The sequence below is a fragment of the Acanthopagrus latus genome, chromosome 7 (assembly GCF_904848185.1).
Source record: "Acanthopagrus latus isolate v.2019 chromosome 7, fAcaLat1.1, whole genome shotgun sequence".
Taxonomy (NCBI): domain Eukaryota; kingdom Metazoa; phylum Chordata; class Actinopteri; order Spariformes; family Sparidae; genus Acanthopagrus; species Acanthopagrus latus.
This window is the reverse complement of record NC_051045.1, coordinates 3,425,442-3,449,982: the sequence shown is the minus strand read 5'-3', so window position 1 is coordinate 3,449,982 and position 24,541 is coordinate 3,425,442. Positions and strand designations below refer to the sequence as shown.

Below are 24,541 nucleotides of genomic sequence, written 5' to 3'. Positions count from 1 at the left end.
TTAGTAGAAATTAAACAAATAAAATATGGCATGTCGATAAGTGAGGTTTCTCGTGCTGGGAGACAGATTTGGCTTCTTTTAGATACTGCCAGCTATCATCTTGCTGTCTTTATGCTAAGCTAACCAGCTGCTAGCGTGGTAGTTTGACCATGAGTTATATTAATCCTAAATAGGCTAAGGGTGTTTATCACAATCCAACTATTCCTGTGAAACAGAACGGCTGTAATTAATTGTATGAAGTGTAATTATTGGAAATGCATGTGTCTGGGTGATTTTTTTTCCCTGTATTTGTATTTTTCAGCAGGACAAAACAAATGCAAGGAGATTTGTCTCAAAAACACTTTTTTTTTATTCATTCTCTCACCAGTCATAAAACACTTTACACATAAAAAAAAAAACATCTACCACTACTAAGATAAAATAAAAATAAAAAGTCACGTTATTGTCCAGAAACTCAATACTATTATTTGTTCGGGGTTTCTTTTCTTTTCTTTTTTTAAACAGAAAGGTGCTGTGGATAAACAATACAGTTTTCAAAAAAAAACCAACCCTGCACTGGAAAAGACTCACATTCAGGGCTTCAATGAAATGTTTTCATAGTATCACCTTTCATTTTCAAAATCTTCACCTCTAAAAAAGGTAAAATAAATGAAGGTTCAAGTCAATTCTGAATCAGAAAAATAAAGTCTCCCATTGAAAAACACTATAATGTCATCATGAGTATCAGTCTGCTGTAACTGAATGTGGACGCAGAGAGACAGCAGGTCTGTCTGCAGCATGTCTCTCTACTTGTTCCCCTCAAACACGGACCTGAACAGAAATCTGCTTCAAATTCATGTCCATAGACGGGCAGACACAACAACAGGGAACTCTTCTCCCATTGATACCAACAATACCTTAAAAAGACTTCTGTTAAAATAATTACTTTTAGAAAACTTTGTAATTAATTCTCTCAAAATCTAATACATTTGGTCAGTATGATTACCAGAAAGTCTGTCAGACAGACTCAAAATGGTGTGAACGTACACACTTTTCAACACATTCATTTACATTCCAACGTAACAGAACTGGTGATGCATGTTGGGTCTGCAGACGTTTCTCTCTGAAGAGGGAAATCGACTTACAAGAAGCAGCAGGACAGCGTATGTCTGTGTCGAGAATCACTAAATGTTGCATTATATTGACTTTCCGCCATTTTAGTGGCTGAATTGAGAGTGTGAAATCGTTGCACTATGGAGTATGATGTCCTCAAAAGTTCATACAACGGCACAAAAAGCTTCCTCCAACAATCTCACAATGCTACGAGTCGCATTTTATAGTTATGTCTGAAATATCAATTTACCTGACGCTATGGAGAGAAACCATTTAGTGTCTATTATAAGCTGGTTTTGTTTTTTTTGCCCTCATATTTTATAGTATCTTTATAAAGTTCAGAGCAGACATCACTTCCACTTCAAGACATGATCACTAAATCTATAAATTAAGTCCGTAGATAAGAAACAGGTGAAAATGCTGAACTTTCCTTCATCAAGCATAATTTAGAAGAATAAAATATTAAAAGTTAAAGCATCTAAATAGTGAATTGTTTAAAACCTCCATTTAGTTTCCCAGAAAAAGCAAAATAAGGAAAGTTTATCCAGAGGGGGAAGAGGTCTGGACACTAAAACTGTCCTCCAACAAAAGCTTCGTCGGTTCATGTTGGCAGTAAACCCAGTCGTTGATCAACTGATAATCATTGAGTGTCTTTGATCGATTTTAAACTGAAACATTGTGGATCTGATATGACACATTCTGTACAGTTTAGAGACAAACTGCGTGATGTATTGATACTGCAGCGGCCGAATAACAGACATGACATGATGAAACCTGGCTACAGTTAAAACTGTCTGCTGACAACAGACACACGCACACACACACACACGCCTGCTTTCATCCAAACACATTAAATCCCATTATAAAGATTACTTGTTGTCAGATTGTCATTATACAGCAAGCTAAAATAGATCTCTTTTTAAATTTACAAAGGTTTTGCTGATATAACTGTAAACTACAAGTGTTATTCACAATTTTTAAAAAATGACACTAGGATGCTGTGAGGCCTATAATCTGAAATGATGACACTTTATCATGGTGTGTGGTTCAGAGAGGGATTTGTTCCTGTAACGGCATCACAGCCGGGCTGGTGACACCAGGTAAACCCATCGATCTGGTACAAATCTCAACCTCTCTCTCTCATTTCACCCCAAAACCAGCGCGTGCTGTTATTTAATACTGCGAGCGGTCTCCTCCTGCTGGGAGCCCAGCAGACACATCCACGGGATGGAGGAGCGTCGCTGTGTGATCGTTTTTTTTTTTTTTTTGTCCAAATGCGTTTTGTCTTTGTCGACGCAACCACGAGCAATGATCTGCTCTGGGTGGAGGGTGTATGATACAATATTACACGCACAAAGTGCACACTTATTTATGTACAAGCGCACCATCCACACCACACTAGCATTGTGACCTTGTTTGCCTCTATATTAATTTTCACTTCCGTTACCGTCTTTGTATTTTTAAGCTCCATTTTTTGTACCAGGTGACCTTCACTAAGAGTTAAATATGTAACAACTGCTGACATTAAAACTACTCCCTTTGTGTTGGTGAACTTCCAGATTATTTTCTGCAAAGTTTTACTTCATTTTTTTGTGAAAAGGTTCTCGACTCCATGCCCTTAACTAGCATGTGAGCAGATTTACTGTGCTGGCAGTAATGTGAATGTGTCCTTTAAATGTATGTCCAGCCCTTTGTGGGGTGAATCAGCGTAAATGTGAATACGTACGTGAGGGAAAATCTCTAAGTACTGCAGCAAAAAACTGTTCCTGTGTGTTTGAGGTTCTGAACCTTTACTGCAGCTCAAGACCCTGAGAGTAAAGTCCTCATTAGTTTACTTGATTTTTTTCTTTTTTTTAATCTTACAGTCATTCTGTCTGTTGTGCGTCTTTATGGAGTTTATATAAGTGCTGTTCCTGGAGGACTTGAGTTTACCAAAGGCACGTCAAATACCGAAACCAGAGGTCTCAACACTGCTCGACGAACTTTACACTCAGGTAAGCTTCACGTCACAGCAGCAGGTCTCACGTTATATTGATAAAAGTAAGTGCTTCTATGGCTTCAGGGTTGTGTTCGAGGGTATTATCACTCTATAAAGACAGTGTGAGGTTGTACTGCAACGTCTGTGTGTTTCAAAGCGTGTGATGCGTCTTTCTCAAGTCCCTTTTGTAATTTTTCTTTCTACACAGTGTCCTCGTCCATCCTGGCGACCTCATCCAGCGTGACAGCTGCCGGTGCGTTCTCCTCCGCCTTGTCCTCGTCCGATTTTGACGGAGAGGGAGGTGTCAACATGGCGGTGCGCTCCTCCTTGGGTTGCTCCCTCTCTCGTCTCTCCTCCTCTTTCCTCTCTCGATCCAGCAGGCGGTAGTTGATGCTCATTCCAATAAAGAGGATCACACTTGAGACAATGAGGATGATGCCACAGGAGATGTAGGTGTAGCTGTAGTGGTGGTAGTAGTTATAGAAACTACCTGGAGGTGCACAAAATAGAGAGGGACGATTTAGATTTAACATTTAACTTTCAATATTTAAAAAAACTCCTTGAGACCCATCTCTGAACCCTCCACCCCTCCCTCTAACGCAGCCCTCCCTTTCCCAGTGATGCATGTTCAATCTCTTACCTGTCAGCGGTGGGCCAAGTAGCACCGGGCCACACTCCACTATGGTGACCAACCCCACAGCTGAAGAGAACCTCTGAGCTCCCACCAGGTCCATCAGTGTCTCAAACAGCACTGCACTCAGCCAGCCAAAGGCGAAACCAAAGAACATGGCGTAGATCACAAATCCAGTGTAGTCGACTGACAGTGGCGCCAGTACGTGACACACTCCGTTGTAGAGGATGGCAGCGGCGAAGAAGTACTGTATCCTGGGCCGGACCCACTTGGTGTTGGCCAACATGCCCATGGAGGGCCGGGCGAACATATCGACAAAGGCCAGAACCGACAGCAGGAAGGCTGCCTTTTCTTTGCTGATGTCTTTATTCTTGGCAAAATTGGAGAGGAAGACGAGCGGAGCAAAGAGGCCGAAGAACATGAAGACGTTGCCGCCGAGGTACAGCAGGAAGCCGCGGTGTTTGAACAGCGTCAGGTCGATGAAGGAGTTGATGGTTTGCATGACTGTCTTTTTCTGCTGTGGCTTCACTTGATCCACTGCCTTGCCATCGCCTGCCTCAGAGTCGGGCTTCTGCGGCTGAGGTTTGGGTCCGATGGGGCGCATGAGGGATCCGGCCACGCAGCAGTTGAGCAGAAGTCCTCCCAGGATGAGGAAGCTGCCTCGCCACCCAAACTCATCATACAGCCAGGAGTTGAGGGGAGCCAGCGTAGACAGAAACACTGGGCTGCCTGCCATGGCGATGCCGTTGGCGATCGGCCGACGTATGAAGAAGTATTTACCGATCATGGTGAGGGCTGGATTCAAGTTGAACGCCAGTCCCAACCCTGGAGGGAGGAAAACAGAAAAGTAGGGCTTTGTAAAAACAGAGAAAATGACATGTGGGCTAAAGCATCAAGATACAACAACACAACACAAAAAAGGAGTAAATCTATCCTACTGCAGCACATTTCCTGTAAATTAAATATCTCTTTCCTTAAATATAAGGTCTATATGAAGCAGAAACAGCCTCAGGCAGCACCCTGATGAAGGGCTGCCAACAGTAAATATTATCATTTGAACAAATCACGACTACTCAAACTCTACTTTGTATATACAGTATATGTTTATCTGTAAACTACTGACCTCCAACTACTCCTATAAAGAAGTAGAGCTGCTGCACTGTGTTACAGAAGGAAGCTGCCACCAGGCCGGACCCTGCGAGACAGCCGCCGAGGATAATGATTGGTCGACTGCCAAATTTGTTCACCAGGATACTGCTGATAGGGCCTGCAGAGAAAGGAGGGACGGGCAAGAAGAAGAGGAAGTGATAAGTCAGGTGAAGCAAATATGCACAGGTCATTATTAAGAAGGAGGAAACAAACTGATATAAGATTTGAGTTTCTGCTTTTTCCTGAGAAAGTGTGATGGACATTTTACGATTCAAAGACAGTTTATGAACAAATGAATAATCATAAAAAAAATAAATAAATAAAATAATTGGACTGAGCATTACTGAAAGTTTACTGAAGCTGCAGCCTTCACCCCTTCACCCTGGAAATTCAAGACAGCTTGAGAGCCACTTTTCTTAAATTCAAGATTCAAGATTCAAGATTCAAGAAAACTTTATTTATCCCGAGGGAAATTGTCGTGCAACAGTAGTAAAACAAAGTGAGAAAGGAATACAAAAGTAATAAATAATGGTAAAGTAATAAATAAACAAGTTACTAAGTACACAGAATGCAATCCAACAGTGAGCAGCATAAACTGAAATAAAAAGTACACAATAAGATTGAATAAAGTGACAAGTGGTATAAAGTGAAAAAAATAGTAAATTTAGCAGCAGCATGAAATAGCAGCAATTTACTAAGTCCAGTGCAGGAGATTTACAAGGTCCAGTGCACACTCAATAAGTGATGGAAGTGATAGGGAATGATATTGATTTGATTTGGCTCAGGTGACAGTGTCTCCACTGTCCCTCCCGCGACCAGAGGTGGATGCATCAAATTGTTAGAGGAATAAAAAATAAAAAAAACTGCAGATTAATCAATAAAGAAAGCAAAAAGAACACACACAGGTAAAAGGCTGATAAACTGTACTAACGCAACATTTCATGTGATTACATCAGTTGATCGTGTCAGCTGTTCACCAACAGGTGGAGCTGTGGTGGCAGAAATAGAGAAGGGACAATGAGTGATTGTGTAAGAACACCACTGGTTGCATGGATGTTACATGAGAGGGAAGAGGAGGTGAGAATGAAAGGGGGGCAGTCGGTACAATGAATGGCATGTCACATGTTAGTAGGAGGAGAGGAGGAGAAGAAAGAGAAGAGGAAAGAGAAGTTTAGATAAGAAGAAGAAAGAGAGGGTAATAGAAGAAGAAGAAGAAGAAGATAATGTAAGAGGAAGAAGAAGATGATAATGTAAGAGGAAGAAGAAGAAGATAATGTAAGAGGAAGAAGAAGAAGATAATGTAAGAGGAAGAAGATGATAATGTAAGAGGAAGAAGAAGATGACAGAACACAAGAGTGAGGAGAGAAGAAGAGAGGAGGAGAGCAGAGAGAAGAAGGAGGGAAGAGAAGAACGTAACGAGAGAAGAGAGGATGAGGAGAAGAAAAGAGGAGTGGAGTCAGGGCGATCCACGTGTCTGAGTTTGCGTGCCAGCCTCAGCCTGAATGGGCCTTCACATGGATGGAGGCTGACACTGGCTCTGCTGGATATGAATACAAAGTAAAGGCCGCAGCATCTATACAGCAGCTCTGTGTGCAACTGTCCCAGATCATCGTACCGTACTGAATCTGGATTTGACAACTCTACTTTCTCAACAAGTCTTCTTAAAAATAAATACAAAGATTTTTTACATCAACAGCTTGAATGTATTCTGGTGTCTTTTTGCTGGTTACGGTGAGAAAAGTTCAAATAATATTGAGCAAAATAATAATTCCAGAATTCAACAAAAAATACCACACTCCAGGAATTCTAGTATAAACAACAAACGATAGAAATACACCATGGCACAAAGTTTGTTTCCTCAGATCTGCCCAGAGTAAACCCTCTCTCCCAAACAAATAAAGGATCTTTGAAAGAGAAAATAAACCCATCGTCTCCAACACTAACACAGTTTCCTCCGGTTCTACACAGTTCACTGCCTTAATTCAGACAGGATATGAGTGTGGAGGTGCGGCTGCAGACTACCAGTAAGCCAGATGTGTCATCTCTTAATTGTTTGTTCGATTTTATTTCCTTTGTAAGAAAAAAAAAGAAAAAGGACAGGGAGAACCAAAGATCCTGATTTTCATTTTGATGAGCAAAACTGAAAATGTATTGAAGTTCTCTAGTTATTCACAATCCATTCATCTTTACTGTATAATCAACACGTAATAATGAATCATGAAAAGAGGAAACAATTACTGGTTAATTATGTGTGACAGATAGTGGAAACCCAGAAGATAACACATCTATTAAATATTATTAATCTCCGTAGACACACTCTTGATCTCAACCGGGTCACTCTCAGCCGGCATCCATTTCCTCACACCCAGCCCGGGCCCTTCACATGGTGGCTTTGCCCTTGAAACTTGGCAGCTGACCACAGTGACCGGGGGCGCTCTGGATGCACGAGCATTCATTCACGTACTCACTAAATACCTCACTCAGACACCTACTATAGTTTCTGTGTTGTGTCTGACCAGCTGGCACGCAGCCCGTCCTGGTGGGTTTCCATGTTCGGGGCTTGGTGGGTTTCCACGTTAAACAAAAACATGCACGGAGGCTCGTGCTCGACCCCGAACACACACACACACACACACACACACACACACACACACACACACACACACACACACACACACACACACACACACACACACACACACACACACACACACACACACACACACACACACACACACCAGACTTCGGCATTCTTTCTGAGCTCACTGGAGCTCGGCGCTGAACAGAAGAGAACCTGTACAAGGACAGGAATGAATCTGCATCCACTCAACACTCACGCTTGCATTAATAAATCAGGAGTGACAGTCTTTGTTGCTGTCTGGCAAAACACAAAGAGGGCAGTGAGTAGTGTTCTCAGAGATATTATATAAACGATTAGTTCTCCCTCCCCCTCCCTCCATCGTTTGCTCTCTTTCTCCCTCCGTGACAGAAAGAACAACACTGAGCGGAGGAGACTTCACTCGGCTTCACTCTTACGCAGCATCCTCGAGTGAGAAAAACCCGTCGAGAGTGAACCCAGCTGTGAAGAGCCAACCTGAGTCTAATTTTAGCTTCTGCTTCTTACAATACAAAATCAAATTCCATAAAAACAATCGCAAACACCCAATACTTGTTTTTGTTAATTTCATTACATCAGAAAATCTTCCTGATCAGATTCGGAGGCCGACTGAGGGGAGACAGGGAGAGCGGCAGCTGGTGATGAGTCACACCTCCCAGAGAAAACACAGAAGACGGACACGAGAAACAGCTGATTGGATTTGCCCCAACAGATCAATGCATCACATTTTATCCACCCGTCACATTACAAGCAGACCAACATCCGTCCATCTGGGCTGAGCCTTCGTAAACAAATGCCAACATGAATCATACACTTTATGGCAGAAAAGTTTAATTAAATCCTATTACAGTGTACAAGTGTATAAGAAAGTTGCCACTGGGAAAACGACTTTAACAATATTTTCACATAGTTCTGTTTTTTCATTCATTTAGTGAACTGGCATAAATCCAGACTCTCCCTCTGCAGGCCAGTTCAGGGCTTAATCATACCAATATCCTGAGACTCTGAGCACTTATTATATTAAAACAAGCTGATGTGCACTCACGCAAAAAACTCTCACACTCACACCATTTCTTCAGGCTCTGAAAAGGAGGGCCAAGTTTTTTAAATAATCCTCTTGTTCGGTTTATTTCAGATCACTTTGAGTGCTTCTATATCTGCATTTTCTGTTGTTGGTGTTCTCAGGCCATAAAAAAAAAAAAAAAAAAAAAGACTAACTCCTTCCCAAGATTGTTTTGCTGTACAAACTACGGCCAAGAAACAAAATTGGCACCGGGTTCCTCAAAGAAAACAAGAAGAGGATAAAGATCCACGGCTCCTGCCAAAGTTGCAAAGTTTAGGGACATTTTTCCATCACTGAAAGGGTGTGACCGTGAAAAAGCACAATGCAGAGTGCTCTATGACAATTTACAAAGAAAGTGCCAAAAAAATCCTGAGATCAGTGTTGCCACTGGTATTGTAGTTAATCTGTGAAGCACCTTGTGAACTCTGGTGTTAAAACTCACTGCTGGTACATACGTCAGTGTTTTTTCCTTCCACATATAACAATTACTCTTTTTCTGACAGTTTCCACAGAAGTATTTACACGAATGCTAAAAAAACACAACATACAGCATCCTGTTTATATCCTCAACAGTCGGCCATCACAAAGAACTCTGTCAAACACACCAAATTTAACTCGACATGACGAGCGGATTTTTAAAAAGATGAACAAACATCAGGCGCTTGGCACCATTACTGATTTACTGCTGTGCTTTTGTACTGAAGCATGTAACTGAGCTGTGGGGGGAGAAACAAACAGAAGGTCTCCTGTTTGTTTTTCTCGCCCTACATTCTGCCAACTCAGAGAAGGATGCTCCTGTTCAAATGACAGCGGGCGTCAGTGGGAATTAAAATTACACACACAAAAAGAGTTCTTCGTTCAACTATCACTTAACTAAAGCAGAAGTGGTAAAGACTTAGAAAATGCTCATTTTTTGATCAGGTATCAACAAGGTGTAAACTTCTGTGGGGTTAAACACATCAAAGAACTGATAGAAATAAAGTCTTATTACCAAGCATCTAGATACCAATGTTAATGGAGCTCCCCCATCTGCCATTCTCTCACACACTCCTGTAATCCTAAATGCATGCAAAAATATGCAAAATACTTAAGAGAAGAAATGTGCACAGCTGAAACACACATCACAAGCTTCAGCTCCTATAGTTTTAGCAGCAATAATCCGTATTCACAGGTGAAACCCAGAGAAATCCATCATTTTGTGTTTTTTAGTTGACTGCCCCATAAGTTCCAGGAAAATGTCAGATTATGCGTCACAGAGTGAGGAAGGAAGTTGGCGAGCATGACTAAACATAATGCAAAGAGAAATTAAATATATACCCCATCCATGAACATTTCTCACTGAGTCACGTCAGACAGATTGTTATCAGCTACGATGGTTACCACAGCTTACGTGTGTTTCTGCTCTGTGGCATGAAGGGACTCTGTTCTGTTTTGCAACCCCGGTGTTAAAAAATTATAAATAAATTAACCTTGGAATACGATGATATCTTGTTAAGCTTGTTGTGGTCGGCAATATCTTTAACTATATCACACTGGAGAAAACGAGAAGCTAAGTCCTTTTGTTTCTAACATTAGCATATCTAAATGTATTTATCTAACTATCCTATCTTTTTTGTTGTTGCTGTGTTGTTTGTTGGTCTGTTACAGTGTTGACTGAATAGCAGCAGCTTAAAATGATGCAACTCCTTCCTCTTGTTGCAGTTTGTTCCCTGAAACTAATATACATATGCGACACACATCTTCTTTTTTTCCTCTACCTACACGATGTGCAGAGTGTGTGTGTGCAGTTTCAACCAGCTCACACCATTAGTCAGCTGCTTCTGACGTCATCCACTCACAGTTAAAAAAAAAAAAAAAAACCTTTGTGGAAGTACGTACGTGCTGCGCCTCATGTGTTACCGGGGAGTAACTGTTTTGGTCATTTTTGCCCTGGTTTTGTTTCACCGCACAGGCGCAAGCAGGCACGATGATGTCATTAACTGGTGATTTAGAGAATTGTGAAACAAGAGGGAGGGAAAAAAAAAAGAAGAAGAAAAAAGAAAACTACTCCAACATCTGGCTGCCATTATGCAACACTCCTCCCCTCTATTCCTCCCTCACCAGTTTCCTCTTCTAAACGAATAAACCTACCGAGTAAGGCTGCAGGCTGGCACACAGCTCTGACGACGAGTGAATGAGTAAGTGGAAGGAGCAGATACCATTTTTAGATGCAGAGATTTTAACTGACAGAGAGAGGGAAAGAGAGAAAATGGGACCATGTGGGATTTGCTGGAGAGAGGAGAGACTGTGTTTGTCTCCACCAATTCAAAGAGAGAGAAACCTGATCTGAAACCTCACCAAACCTGAAACTTCATCAGTCTCTCTTTCTTTAATCCAGCCTCGACATGTAAACGGTCGGCTTTTGTTGCAGCAGTGCCAATACAAGGTTAACTGAGTGCAAGAGCCGACTGTGTTGAAATCATTTTAATGAAACCACCAGTTCTAAAGTTGAAGCAGCGCTGCAGACCATCCTCTGCTGAGTTTGAGGGATGGCAATGTCAGTCAACCACTTCACTCCTGACTGATAAACATTACAGACATTAATACTTCCTGGAGGATGTATCCCACAGACTTTGGTGATTCCTATATGTTTTCTCAAGCGCCACCAGCTCTTTTTAGGTGAAATATCTTGACTACTATTATCTAGATTGCTTTGACATCTGATCCAGACTTGGATGTCCCTCTGAGGATCCTCTGAGTTTTCATCTATTGCCACACTCAGCTAAGCGGTGAAAATTTTACCTGCTGAACATCAGGATAAATGTAGGGAAATGTAAATCCTGTAAAAGACATTTACTTAGTAAGTCATTCAGTGCGCCATTCTCCTGCAGCTTTATATGGATTACGACAGAACCAAAATGTCCCAGTGCTTGTTTTTATAGTCACCAAGTGTTATTCAAGATGTGACTGAACCGGAGAGATGACGGACTGATAAAAAGAAGGTTTGTGTGCATTTGGTTTTGCTTCAGTGAAGGGTGAACAAAATAAAGACAAAACAAAACAACAAACCTCTCCCTGTTTTTAAGAAAAATCTCAGAAAAATCTCTCGTTTAATTTCCTTTCACTTTTTTTGTAGATTGCTGCATCAACCACAAAAGCCACAAGCTGTGCAGCCTCTGTTTGTTTTGATGTCGTTATTCACTACAGAATCCATCCGCCTGCTGCTCTTTTGTTTATGTTCACTGAGAGTCTGCTAATTACAGTTATTAAGCGTCTGCCTTAACCTTTGAAATGTTGCTCAGCTACCGTTGGATTTGAAAAAGGAACATTTCTGATATTTTGATGGATATTTTGTTGTGGAGATGCTTGAACTTTAATTTAATCGTTCCACCGATTTTAAATGTTGGCAGAGGCATTTCAGTCCACTCTGACTATGACCACTTCAATTCATGACAAAGTAGAATAATTACAAACTTTCATATACACACACGCGACTCACCTCCAGCATACATGACAGCCAGCATGATGGAGGAGATCCAGGACACCTGACTGGGCGTGGCATCGAAAATCATCTCGATCTCCTTGAAGAACACGGTGATAGATTTGGGGAAGGCGTAGGAGAAGCCGATGGAGATGAAGGCTCCCACCACCACAGCCCAGCCCCAGCCACCCTCTGGAGGGGTGTACCCCTGGGGCCCACCCACAGCTGGAGGCATGTCCGCTCACGAGGAAGAAGACGATGAAGAAGGAGACGAAATCAGCTGCAGCTGCTGGAGGACGACTGGGTGCAGAGGAGCAGCAGGTGCACCGGGGTCAGGAGTCAAAACCTGTGTGGGAGAAACAGAGCAGAGAGCTGGTTAAAATCAATACAGGTGGTTTAAGGAGTGAAGGACAAACACATAAATCATTCTTTCATCCTTGTCAGCATTTTTATCTAATATGCTGTCAGCTAAGGGATGAATTATGGCAAAAAGGAGGAATGAGGAATGAGAGGAGGAGTACAGTGGTGAAGTCAAAACACTGAGAAAAAAAAAAATTTTCTGAAAGCCTATCAGCCAAGCACTGTCATGGTGAGAAAGACCATCTGTGCCGGGCCCGGGCCGCATGCCAACATACCAGAGGTAGACAAACATTTGTCTTATTTATCTTACGGACCAATAATCAAAGACTAAACCCTGAGCGCTTCAGTGTAAATTCTTTCCTCGTTTTACCAGTGTTGGTGGGAACGATTGAAACAAACTAAACTTTTTATGAACTTTCACTTGAGCCGGTGTAAGTACACTCCTTTTTCCATCACACCAAGCTACAGCCTGTGATTTTTGTGATGGCTACAGGAGGGTTGATTACCTACCTGTTTTTAATACAAACTCGATATTCAAATGTTGTGAAATGAAAAATTTGTTTACTTAAATGCACAGTCTGTCATATCTGCCACTAGGGGTCTGTCAGCCAAATCAAAAGATGTACAGTAAGTAGCATGAGTTCGTGGAAAGTCTTTATGATTAAACAACCACCATTTTTAATTAAAAGTTTTCTCTATGATTCTGGCAGAAACGTGTAAGGACAAAGAACTGTCTTAAAGTTTCATTCACATTCTATCACAATCGCTGACTTCCTTCCTTCCTTTTTGACTCGCTCCATATTGCGTAAGGTGACCAAAAGGAAACACATCATTACTTGATCATTCTGTTGTTAGAAAACGTCCATACATTTTGAAAATGCCCATCACAACTGCCTCATTATAAAGGGGATTGTTTTGTCAGAGTGTGCATAAACAACCTTTTAAAATACAAAAATGCTTAATCATCTATTGCCTTATTGTGTTCGGCCAAGACAAAGAAGGGAGTCATTTTTGGGATGTTTCAATGTGAGACACAGGCGCAGCAGCAAATCCTCCAAACCAGAAGCTGGAACTCAAGAATTGCTTGAAAACTTAAATGATCAATTATGCTGACTCATCTAGTGTAGAAAGACTAATCGTGTGGGAGAGAAGTCTATCACAACTCTGCCCTTTGTCTTGTAAAATGAGGTGCAATTTCCTTCTAAATGTATCATAATGTAACAGCATACCAGTTGGTGTTGGCTAACATTTGAAGGAACCTGATGACTCACTTCTTGTAGTGCAATAAAAAGATACCAAACCAGTTCACACTTCGCTAAGAAAAGTCTGTAATTACACACTTAGAAAAAGGCTTCATGGAAAATGTTTGGTACACGTTACATTTGATCTGTTTGCTCTTTGAGGCAGAATTCACTTAAAAACAACAAATAGCCCCCTAAAGACTACAACATATCTGCTGAGCTCAACCTCAGCCATCAGCATTGGAATCAAACTGTTTTTATGTCGAATGCTGTACAAATTCACATGACTAAGTATTTCATGCACTGTTGCCAAAACAGCCTCTTCTTCCTCTTCGATGAATGCATCTATCTAAATGTTCTCTTTTCCACTTGGGGCGCACATTACTGAGCTATTTATGGCCCCCTCTCACATCCACTGCGCTACTGTTTGGGCCATTTACCTTACATGGCCTCTTGGTGGCAAAACCACAAACCACACTGGTACTTCACACTAAATCTGCACTAGATTGTAAGGAAAGCTGAGTAATGCTATCATGTTAGACAGAAAGAGAATTTTGTTAGGGGTGGAGCTGGCTGACAAGCCGAGTGTCCTAAAACACTGATTCAGCTGGTCTCGTATTAAGTGATGACCAGCAAAGTCAGGCATTTAACCTGGAACATGGTCTAAACAACAATGCTCTCCAAATCATTACAATGGTCAGCCTGTTACAGTGACTGGTTAACTCGGCTGAGCTCACAGTGTGTGCAGACAGATCAGGCTGCTGACAGCTTTCACTTCTTTCTACTTATTTCCCATCTCTCCACCACAAAGAATGTTTGCAAACTATTACAAGGACTGACAGATGCCGCAGATTTAACTTGACACATGACTATAAATGTATACATAACGACACATATGCGCACATCGATTTACACAGCCAAACTTTTCTCCTCACGTAACACTCAAGTGTATTCGTCTCCAGTTATCTAATGTGCAATTGGCGACAGTTTCCGGTGGTCTTGCATGTTTTAGATCATTCTCTTTTATGGTGAACTTTCATTTACTTCCTTTGAAACACTTTGAAAATCTTGACCTTTCTTTGCTTATTAATATTCGAAAATGTTTATATTAAGGGGTTTTCAGCGGTTACCCGGTGAGAAGGATCATCCATCTCTTTACCGATTTGATGAGAACATTGTTAAGGTGTATCTGGTGTGCACACAAGGACTGAATGTCCTATGACTCTGGCAAGAACTCCCATGTAAAACCAACAGACATGATCTGAATGTGTGCTACCTGCCAGCACCAAATGACAAAGCCGAGGCAAATCATCCATCAGCTCTTCTTTATCATCTCTCTCTCAGATTGTTCATCAGCAAACATGACCGTGTGATTTTAAAGCAATTTAATACAGAAGAGACGAAAACTTCATCTAAACATTAGCTCACTTATCAAACACGGGTCCTTGCTGTGTGACGTAGCATCTCTGCTCTTGTTCCCTGAAAGTTCGTGCTGCATTTCCTAAAAGTGGAGTATGCTGCTGACATTGGCGGGGGCTGTGTTTATATTTGACGAATCCTTCAGGAGTTGTTCTGCTTTGCCTGGTGACCCCACACACAAACAGAAGCTCACACACACACACATACACACACACACCCAGAAATACACACACACACACACACACACACACACATACACAGGAAAACATGTTTATGTGTTTTTTAAGAGTTGGTGGATTAAACCAGATTCACTAAAGGAGTGAATGATGAACTTAGGCTCTCATTTGCTAACACCTAGCCATACCAGCCATAAATGGTGTATTAAGTCACGTGTAGTTACAGTGTAAGAGTCATTACACGATTGCCTGGGCTCCAAATCAAGACTGCAGGAGCTCAGGTTAAAGAGTAGTGGGTAAAGATAGAGCCTGCACAGTCCCTGTTGGACTGCACTCTGCATTTCATTTAATGAGTTTAGCAGATGGGTTGGTGGGAGATGGGAAACCATCATATTGAGGCCAGTGCATTTTTACCTACATAGAAATAATTTGACCTTGAAACACTCTCGTGTAGCTGGACATGAACTCTTCTGCACACACACATTAAACTGCCAACTCATGATGAGCTGTGAAAAGCTCCTCATGACTAAATGAATACTGCAACTCTGGAAAAAAAATGATTAATGGATTCACCAGAATTTAGTACCAAGTTATCAAACAAAGGGAGAGTATTTCCTTCTATTCATTTATGATTTACAGTTACATTGTATTACAGAGACAGCTTTTCTGTTTTTTTAAATTTTGTGTACCACGTAGTCTGGGTCAAACTCTTCTGACTACAGTCAACAAACGCAGACGTGTGCAGGGCTCAAAACCAACAAACAGTCACACTGATGACGTCAGAAAACCAAACAGTCAGCACACCCAGAAATGTGCACGAGCATATGAAGTTCCACTTCCTCAACACTCGTCTCCTCTGGTGGTGTCAGTTACCACACTTTGGCGCTTGCTAACACACAGCACAGACCTAGACCTGAACCCTAACAGTTACACGATAACTTTGAGTTGGACAGTCTTCAGAGCTGGATCCTGTGCAGATGGTCAGACTCTTCACCAACAGCAGCACCACAGACATCCACAAAGACTGCCAGTGTGTGTGAAGTGTCGGAGTTCCACTAAGGATTACTTTCATCACTCAATCCGCCACTTACTACTTGGATCAAGTGAAATAGAATCAAAAGACGCATCTAGAGCTGGTTTAGTTTAGGGAACTAAAAATGCTTGGTTAGGTTTTTGGAAAAGTAAGATTTTGTTTGTTAAAGGGAACTTAAATTATTGGTTAAGTTAAGGGAACTAAAATACTTGGTTAAGTTAGGGGATCTAAAATGCTTTGTTAACTTAAGGGAACACAAGTTATAAGTTAAGTTCAGGCAATTAAAATTCTTGGTAAAGTTAAGGGAAATAAAGTTATTGGTTAAGTTAAAGGAACTAAAATTCTTGGTTATGTTAAGAGAAACAAAACTATTGGTTAAGGGGAGTAAAATACTTGGTTAGGGACAAACAAAATGTATTTGTTAGGTTAGGGAAACTGTAACACTTGGTTGGGTTAAGGGGACTATAATACTTACTTAGATTTTGGGAACTGTAATATTTGGTTGGGTTTATGGGACTGAAATGCTTGGTTAGGTTTAGGAAAATATTGTTTTGGCTGAAATATAGCCTTTAACAATGTTATAGAAGTGTCAGACTGTGCATTACAGAAATTATACCAATAATGTCTAGTGAGCCCAGAACCCAGCCCAGAAACTTAGAGACAGATAGACCAAGATATTGGAAATCCTTTCTCTCTGTTCTGTTCTCTTCCTCCTCAACACTAGATACGCAACAGACCATCCTTGAAATACTCGAGGGTGGGGGATTAAATCGTAACTAATGTCATCCCTTTACACCGTGGCCTTGGCCTTCAATTTATTGAAATCTTAGAAGAGTGTGATTTAGTCTATCAACAGGTCAGCCAGTGGCCAGAGAGCAAGACTGGCCAAGAAGCACGGGACTTATGTCTTGACTCATGTTTCTCACAGAACTGTACATAGCTCTTCCTCCAGTGACGTCACCAACATAGCCATGCATACTCACACATGCTTGTGCAAACACTCATTTATCTCTGTACTGCTGCTGCTCCACCTTTCATCTGTTCCATTAAAGCCTTGATATTCAAAATACACAACTTTATGTGGTATTGAGCCAAACACAATTCAGACCGTCTTACAAAAACAAGTCCAAAAGTGGTGACATACACATTAGTGCTAACTGAAACAACAGTATGGTAATGACCAGGTCCTGACCTCGGCTGCAACTTAGCCTTCCTGTACCGTGAAAGAATGTGATGACTACAGGAGGACCTATTAAGCAAGTCCTCCTTTAGTTCAGACATGGAAACCTCCAGATTGTGTTAACTAAAATACAAAATACACTTTTTGAAGTTAGATTTTAATAAATTCACAAGGCTGCCCTTCATCAATCTTTGAGAAAACAAATACTGAATGAGCCAGAGGGAAACTTGACTTTGGACTTGGACTGTACAACATGCTTTATATACCATTAGCATACGTGATAAAACCACAAAATTCAAATACTTATGTGGCTAACAAACAATGTGCATACTGTGCCTACAGAACAGTGTAGTGACAACTTCATTGCCTCAGTGGTCTGATCATGCACATTCATATAATCTAGGTCTAGGTCATACAAGGAAAACTGGGGCAAACACACAAACGCACATCTTTTTACAAGCCCTCAGTACGATTTTATGTGCTCATGTACCGGAATGTTTGTCGGCAGTGATCAGGGAGACGGTTGCTATCATCATGTCATAACTCAGTTATGATGCTGACATGAAGTTCATAAATGTTCCTCAAACTAGGACTATAAAGGAACATGTGCTTGTATTACTAAAAACAAACCGGTGCTGAAAGATAAGGTTTTACTGAGGCTCAGATAAAGGGTTTCCATGTGGCCTGTCAATGGAGCTGATGCCATTTATAATTAAAGATATCAGTCTCTTAAACACTTCCACTATCTACACTTCAGTGCAACCAAACCCAGTGTTAGTCAAACGTAAAGAGCAACTTCACACCTTATTTCAGCTTAAACACGCCCACTTCATACATTCAAAAAATGCATTCAAACCCGGCACCCCCACCTCTACTCCCCCCGGCCCCTCTCAAAGCTCAGATTGTGACTCCCTCCCTCTGACTTTTTCTACATGGCCTGTGCCTGCCATGGTAATGCCTACATATAACAGCTGGCAGTCATCCAGAGGTCAATGAGTTTAAAGCGGGCTGGCAACGTTTCCCATTTCACTCATGTGACCACAGTGTCTTTTATGTTCAACATGTATGGCGGCGACAGAGACTTCAGTCCTTCCAAGTCTCCCTCTTCACTGACAACCAAGACTTGGGTTCAGAGCCTTACGAAATGCTAGTTTAGCTAAGCTAGAGGTGGTAACTTGCTTGTTTGGATCATTAAGTTGTCATTTAAGACCATTTTATAGCAATGACAGGGAAAACCTGTCCTGAAAAATGACCACATATAAAACATCTAAACTGGATCAAAGAAGTTTCCTTACTCTAATGTCCTTATACCTAGCTTTCCATTTGACCGACCTGCGACCTTGTCAGGGACTGACTCTGGACCAAGAGCTGTCTATGAACTTGGGACCAGTGAGGTCATCCAAAGCCCAAGCTGTCAGCACAAATCAACCATCTCAAGTACTCACAGGGTGGGAAATGGAAGGGGAGGTACTGTGGGCTGTAACTAGATCCTTCTGGTTGCACAATGATTCTGAATTTAGCAGGACAGGACCAGATAAAGTTATGCTTCTGAGTAAATCAAAAAAACAACATGACAAAATGACATTGAACACTAACGGGATTTGAGTTAGAACTGAAGAAGCCTTTTGGATGAGAGGTGAAACATTTTTAAGAAACTGAAGTCCAGTTGCCTATGATACAGCACTTGAGCAACTGAGGTGAGAATTTATTTATTTTGGATTGTTGTCCTAAATTCAATTGGCTGACCCCCAAAGAGCTGTTATCTAATCTACTACAGTATTGTAGTAACCTAACCTAGTAATTTTCAATCCTATTTGTAATCCTAGAACTAATTGGCTCTGCGGTGCAATAAATTAACTACGTGAATAAACAATTGTTGCTGACATCTTGTCTGGAACATGTAGCTTTGGCCTCATGCTTTAGCATGATATTAGTTTGTAGGCATCATGTCCATAATTGGGATGTTAGCTTAATTATCTAACTGGCTAGCTAGCTAGCTACCTACAACTGTTATTTCAACACTGTAATGTTTGTTTCTTATCAAAGCATAGGAGTGCTTGTCAAATTAGTTCTTTATTTAGTTAATGTGGGGGTTGATAAGCAAAAAAGAACTAATGCATGACTTATTTCTTTTCTATTTAAAAACAAAAACAAAGAAAGGCTAAACAATAGTGGGGGAGGTACTACTGTAATCGTTTCTATGTGTGACAACGCCCACGACTGTTGCAAGCCTAGTAAACCGCATATGTGCTGGGTGAGAGCAGAATTATTGACACGCTTAGCAAAAAGTAACCCAGCAGGGGGCAGGGCTGGACGAAAGGTCAATGGGTGTGATTCAAAAATGTCCTGTTTAGGAGTTCAAGTACAGCTGGCACCATGGAGCACAAAGTGGGTTTGAAACCTTTCAGGGGTTTTGTCTGTCTGACACAGTTAGATCCACTTCAGCTGCACCAGGTTTTAAAATGGAAAAAGACAGAGGAGGAATACGATATTCACTTTGGGCTTAATGTGAAGTATTCTTCACAAGTGAGAATGGATTTATGCTGCCATCTCCCCTGAGGTCCCACTGCTCTTTCCGTGCTGGAGCTCAGTTAGGTATCTGTCCGAGAGTGTGTGTGTGTGTGTGTGTGTGTGTGTGTGTCTGTGTGTGTGTGTGTGTGTGAGCTTCTGTTTGTGTGTGTGGGCACCAGGCAAAGCAGGACAACTCCTGAAGGATTCATCAATGAGGCCATTCATTCTGCAGCAACAAACGCTCCCTTTACCAAAGTGTGTCGAGGGGCCGGAGTTACCTGAAATCCAAAGTTTTGGGAAGTCCTAAGTATCCTACGTATACCTACGTTTTATTCCCAGTCATTACAGGGTTCAATCCAGGGGAAACACTGTCACAACTACTATTAAAGATGCTTTGTTCTAATGGAAAAAAAATCTCCAAGTAGTGCACATAAAAAACAGGACGCTGAGGCCTCTTAGAAAACCTATGATGAGTGGGAAGGAAGAATGAAGGCAGGAAGGAACCTTTCATTCCTTCCATGAATGAGTCGCCATGACTGTGTGAAATTTTTTCCTGCATGGAAATAAAGACTGATAAAAGAACATTAGAGGACATTTATTTATAAAGCTGAACAATTTTAAATCTATGGTGAAATCCTCTGAGTCCAGACTGTCTGTGTGCAAATGCTACAATTTGATTATTTACAGCCATTCATGTCCAGTTTTCCCTTGTAAACGAGATCGACTATCTCACAAAACTGAACTTTCAGCTGGGTTAAATGCATCAAACAAGGCCACTCAAACAATTTAACCTCATTACCGAGCATTACAAATGTGTTTTCGGTAGCTCAGTGGCTTTGTAATACTTGCTAGATTAGCACTAAATTAGCTCTACTTAAACCTCATTAACTAATGTTAAGGCCACCCCATATATCCCTTTCGCACACACTTGTAATCCTGAGTGCACTCAAAGGGCGTGCACATATAGCTCTGCTACCACGCTGACTCAAACATGTGCAGCTGTGCTTGACCTTTACATGCAAACACACATGTAGCCGCACATGAAGACACCCACCGCCACGGACACCGAGCTGCTCAGGTTTTTGGTTACTTGTAAACTTCAAACACAGTATTTGTCCACATTCTCCACAACACACACCAGGCGTTTTAAGTCTTCAAGTGTACGTAGTTTTAGAGGCTGTTCAGACCTGCATTTAACATGCAATCTGGGTGATCTGATCTCAAGTCAGTTGCTCTAATTACAGGTGTGAACGCCCCCTAAGATGTACTGAGGACGCATTTGAGAAATGATCTCTCAGACCGCATTCGGAGGTAGTCCACGTGTAGTCCATTCTTTTGGAAGTTTGTGTCCTAGGCCGCATCGAAGGACCACCAACTAAACTGATGTCCACTGTGAAACAGGAAGAAGCCACAACAACAAGCAGAATGGATTACTCACTAATTTTTTTGTCCGTCATGTAGATTACATGTTTAGGTTCTCTTTTGTCTATGTTAACAATAGATGTTTGTCTGCTTCTGTGTCTGAAGTGTGTGATACCTCCTAGCATTTAGCAATTTAGATGTTAGACTAAGTTTATGAGAGAGGGCAACATTTTGTTGATGGTGAATTGTCAAACTTTACAAACACTGTAAACACTAAACATTGGAGAAAGTCCCCAGACTCTCTTAAAAACAAAACAAAACTCAATTTTATGAGTTGCTGATATATGAGAAAGTTTATCAATCTTGTCAAACATGCATACAACAAATTTTTTTCTTCCTTTTTGGCCTTCCTCTCACTGTTCCAGTGTTCATCCATCAGTGTTAATGCCAGGTGTGAACTGATGGACATAAAGCTGTCTACTTGTGATCGGTTCACTCAAAACAGATGTTGACAGCAGGTCTGAATTCTCTCTTAGACCCAATTAAAACAATGGTTTGAGGGCTCTTTCCTCTTCCCCGAACCCAATTTAATCTCTAAAATGCTGAAATGTGGCTAGTTACCTCTGGGATTTAAAGGCCTATAAATGAATGAACGAATGAGGCCTGGCAGACACTAACAACTTCAGACACAGACTCGCCTCACATCTGGTTCTACTAGTGGTTTTCTGTTTTAATCATTACCACGCTTCACTTCTCACAGACACACAGTAAGAGAGAACACACCACAGACATATTTCCAGTCATTTGCTGTCCCCTCCTCCAAGCCTTGACCAACATTTCTCATTATGAGCTTTCATATTTTATGTTGCATCTTTTCCATGTCAATCCTCCACTCACGCTCACCTATAAAAGCTCCATCTTTGATCACGATATCCAAACAGCACAGTTTCTGCTACTCTGCCCACATTTACTGATTTATGGATACCCTCCAACAAACACACACCAAACGCTAACAGGCGAGTCAGCACTAGTGAAGGTACACTCGTGTTATGAGGCATTTGAACTCGAGTCAGTGACAAGTCGAAACAATAAAGATTAGGCAAAACTGGATTGTGCAACAAGGTACAACTAAGCGTGTTTTCAGCTTAGAGCCGGGTGCGAGAATCAGAACAAGTAAAATTAAACCCACAACTCGACGGCAGCAACGTGAGCCTTTTAATCAAACCCGTGTTGACGGACATGGCTTTTTCAGGGCCAAAACCAATTATTAGAAATGAAGGAGACCAATAACCGATATCTGGGACATTCATGTGTGGTAAAAATAAAAATCAGCGTCAAAATAGAATAGATAAAACCTATTAAAAAGTGGTACAAATCCAAGCGTCTGGCCCTACACAACATCCCTGGTCTGGTAGTCTACAAAACATATCATGTAAAATATCTCAAAGTTGATACAGATGTTTTACTGACGTCCACAGGGAAATATTCAGTCCTCCAGGGGGCTCAGAGGAAGACACCCGTGGAGCTGATGCATCCATCCCCTCACCAGAGGGGGAAAAAAAAAAGTTTGCATATAACCAGGTCCTGTGCTTCTACATCCACTCTCTGCACTACAATTAGACAACACCTCCCCCCTTGGTTACACAATTATTAATAGCCAGGCAGCTCTGGCCGTTTAGGGACAATAGGGACTGCACGGGAGGCAGAGCGTGTGTCTGTCGTGTGATCCCTCCATTGAGGTCTGACCCTTAAAACAGCCACCATGTGAGGCACATTCAGCTGTGGTCAGGACCGATAACACATGAAAGAGGGAGAGAGGCCGCGGTCACATGCACCGCAGCGCCGAATGGCAATCATAGTCCTGGCTGCTGCTGATCACCTTCTCCCCTCCGAAGCTGATCTGGCTCCGGGTCCAGTGACCTTGAGGGACCGGTGCTGTCAAACGAGGCAGACATCGCCTGGGTCAGATGTGCAGCCACAGTGAACCAACATGTGGATGTATTAAAAAAATAATAATAAATAAATAAATAAACATAGCGCCAGCATCATCACGCCTCACTGCATGAAGCTACGTCGACTCAAACTGCCCTACAAAAACCACTTTACTTGAATCATGTGCGTCCGGTCGGAATGAAAAGGAAATAACGGCGACAGCGCGAGAGCAACGACTCGCAAAAAAGCTAACGGAGCTAGCTAATTAACGTTGGCTAATTAAACAACTTAGCTGCTCATTCAGCTCAAGTTCAGATGTGAGGAGGAGGTTGAAAAAGCAGCCGTTTCATTCAGCAGCTGCCTCTTTGTCTGGACACATCGCGCGCAGGGCGGTTATTCAGCCGTTTACTCACCGTAGAGGGGAACCGGGATGGAGGGCTGTGTGTCCGGCGGAGGCTCGGTTCGAGGTTCGGGGTTCGGCGTGTGTGTGTGTGAGAGAGAGAGGGAGAGAGAGTCGGCCGGGGCGCTCCTCGCTCTTGACAGCGGGTCCACGTTAAGACGATGGCAGCTCAGGGTACCACAGAGACTGATAGGGCAACTTCTGCGGATGGTGATGAAGACAGGGACGTTGTGCGCGCATGCGTACGACTGTAGAAGAATCTGCAAACCGCACGTGCGCGTAGAGGGGGAGAGGCCACGAGCCGTCGATGTGCACCCCGAACACAGCTGCTGCGCGAGCAGGAAGTAATCAGATACCTCAGAGTACATCTGCAGGAGAAGTAATCCACTGCTAATGTGTGTTCAATACAGTCACGTAGTATTATCATCAAGATGTACTCAAGTACTCCATCCCAGTGATGGAATGTAGCTGTTTACTCAAGTACAGTGAGTACACATTTGAGGTATTCGTACTTCCATTCCAATATTTACATTTCCTCTCCCCTTTCATTTTGCAGGCAAATATTGTACTTTGTACTAACCCTGCACTACATTTATTTGATAACATAAGTGACCAGTTACTTTGCACTTTAGTTTTCAGATTTCTTGTTGCATCAGAGTGAACAAGTAAGAGTATTTTTAAATGAGTATATTTTGTTGGTAATTGGGTAAAAAAAGAAAATTGCTAAATATCACATCCAATGATTAGTCGACCCACTGTGCACAGTAAATACAAACATGTAAACACTTGCTTTTGATACTGAGGTACATTTATTGACAGAAAATGATGTGTTATACTGAAGTAAGTACATTTAATATCAGATACTCTATGGCTTTGGTTCTACTAGTATGATAACTCTCACTTTACCAAAATAAGACTTTAGCACAATTACTTTTGC

The 24,541-nt window shown here is 41.7% G+C and overlaps 1 protein-coding gene across 1 annotated transcript; it reads right to left on the bottom strand.

Annotated features, from left to right (window-relative positions):
• Positions 1-325: 325 nt before the first annotated feature.
• On the bottom strand, positions 326-23,818 carry LOC119022689 (monocarboxylate transporter 1-like). The gene is made up of 5 exons (XM_037103865.1): positions 23,618-23,818; positions 12,009-12,336; positions 4,825-4,968; positions 3,711-4,526; positions 326-3,560 (listed from the first exon to the last, which is right to left on the bottom strand). Exons 2-5 carry the CDS (start codon positions 12,223-12,225, stop codon positions 3,271-3,273), a joined length of 1,467 nt encoding a protein of 488 aa, XP_036959760.1. The 5' UTR covers positions 12,226-12,336; positions 23,618-23,818; the 3' UTR covers positions 326-3,270.
• Between the last annotated feature and the right edge of the window lie 723 nt (positions 23,819-24,541).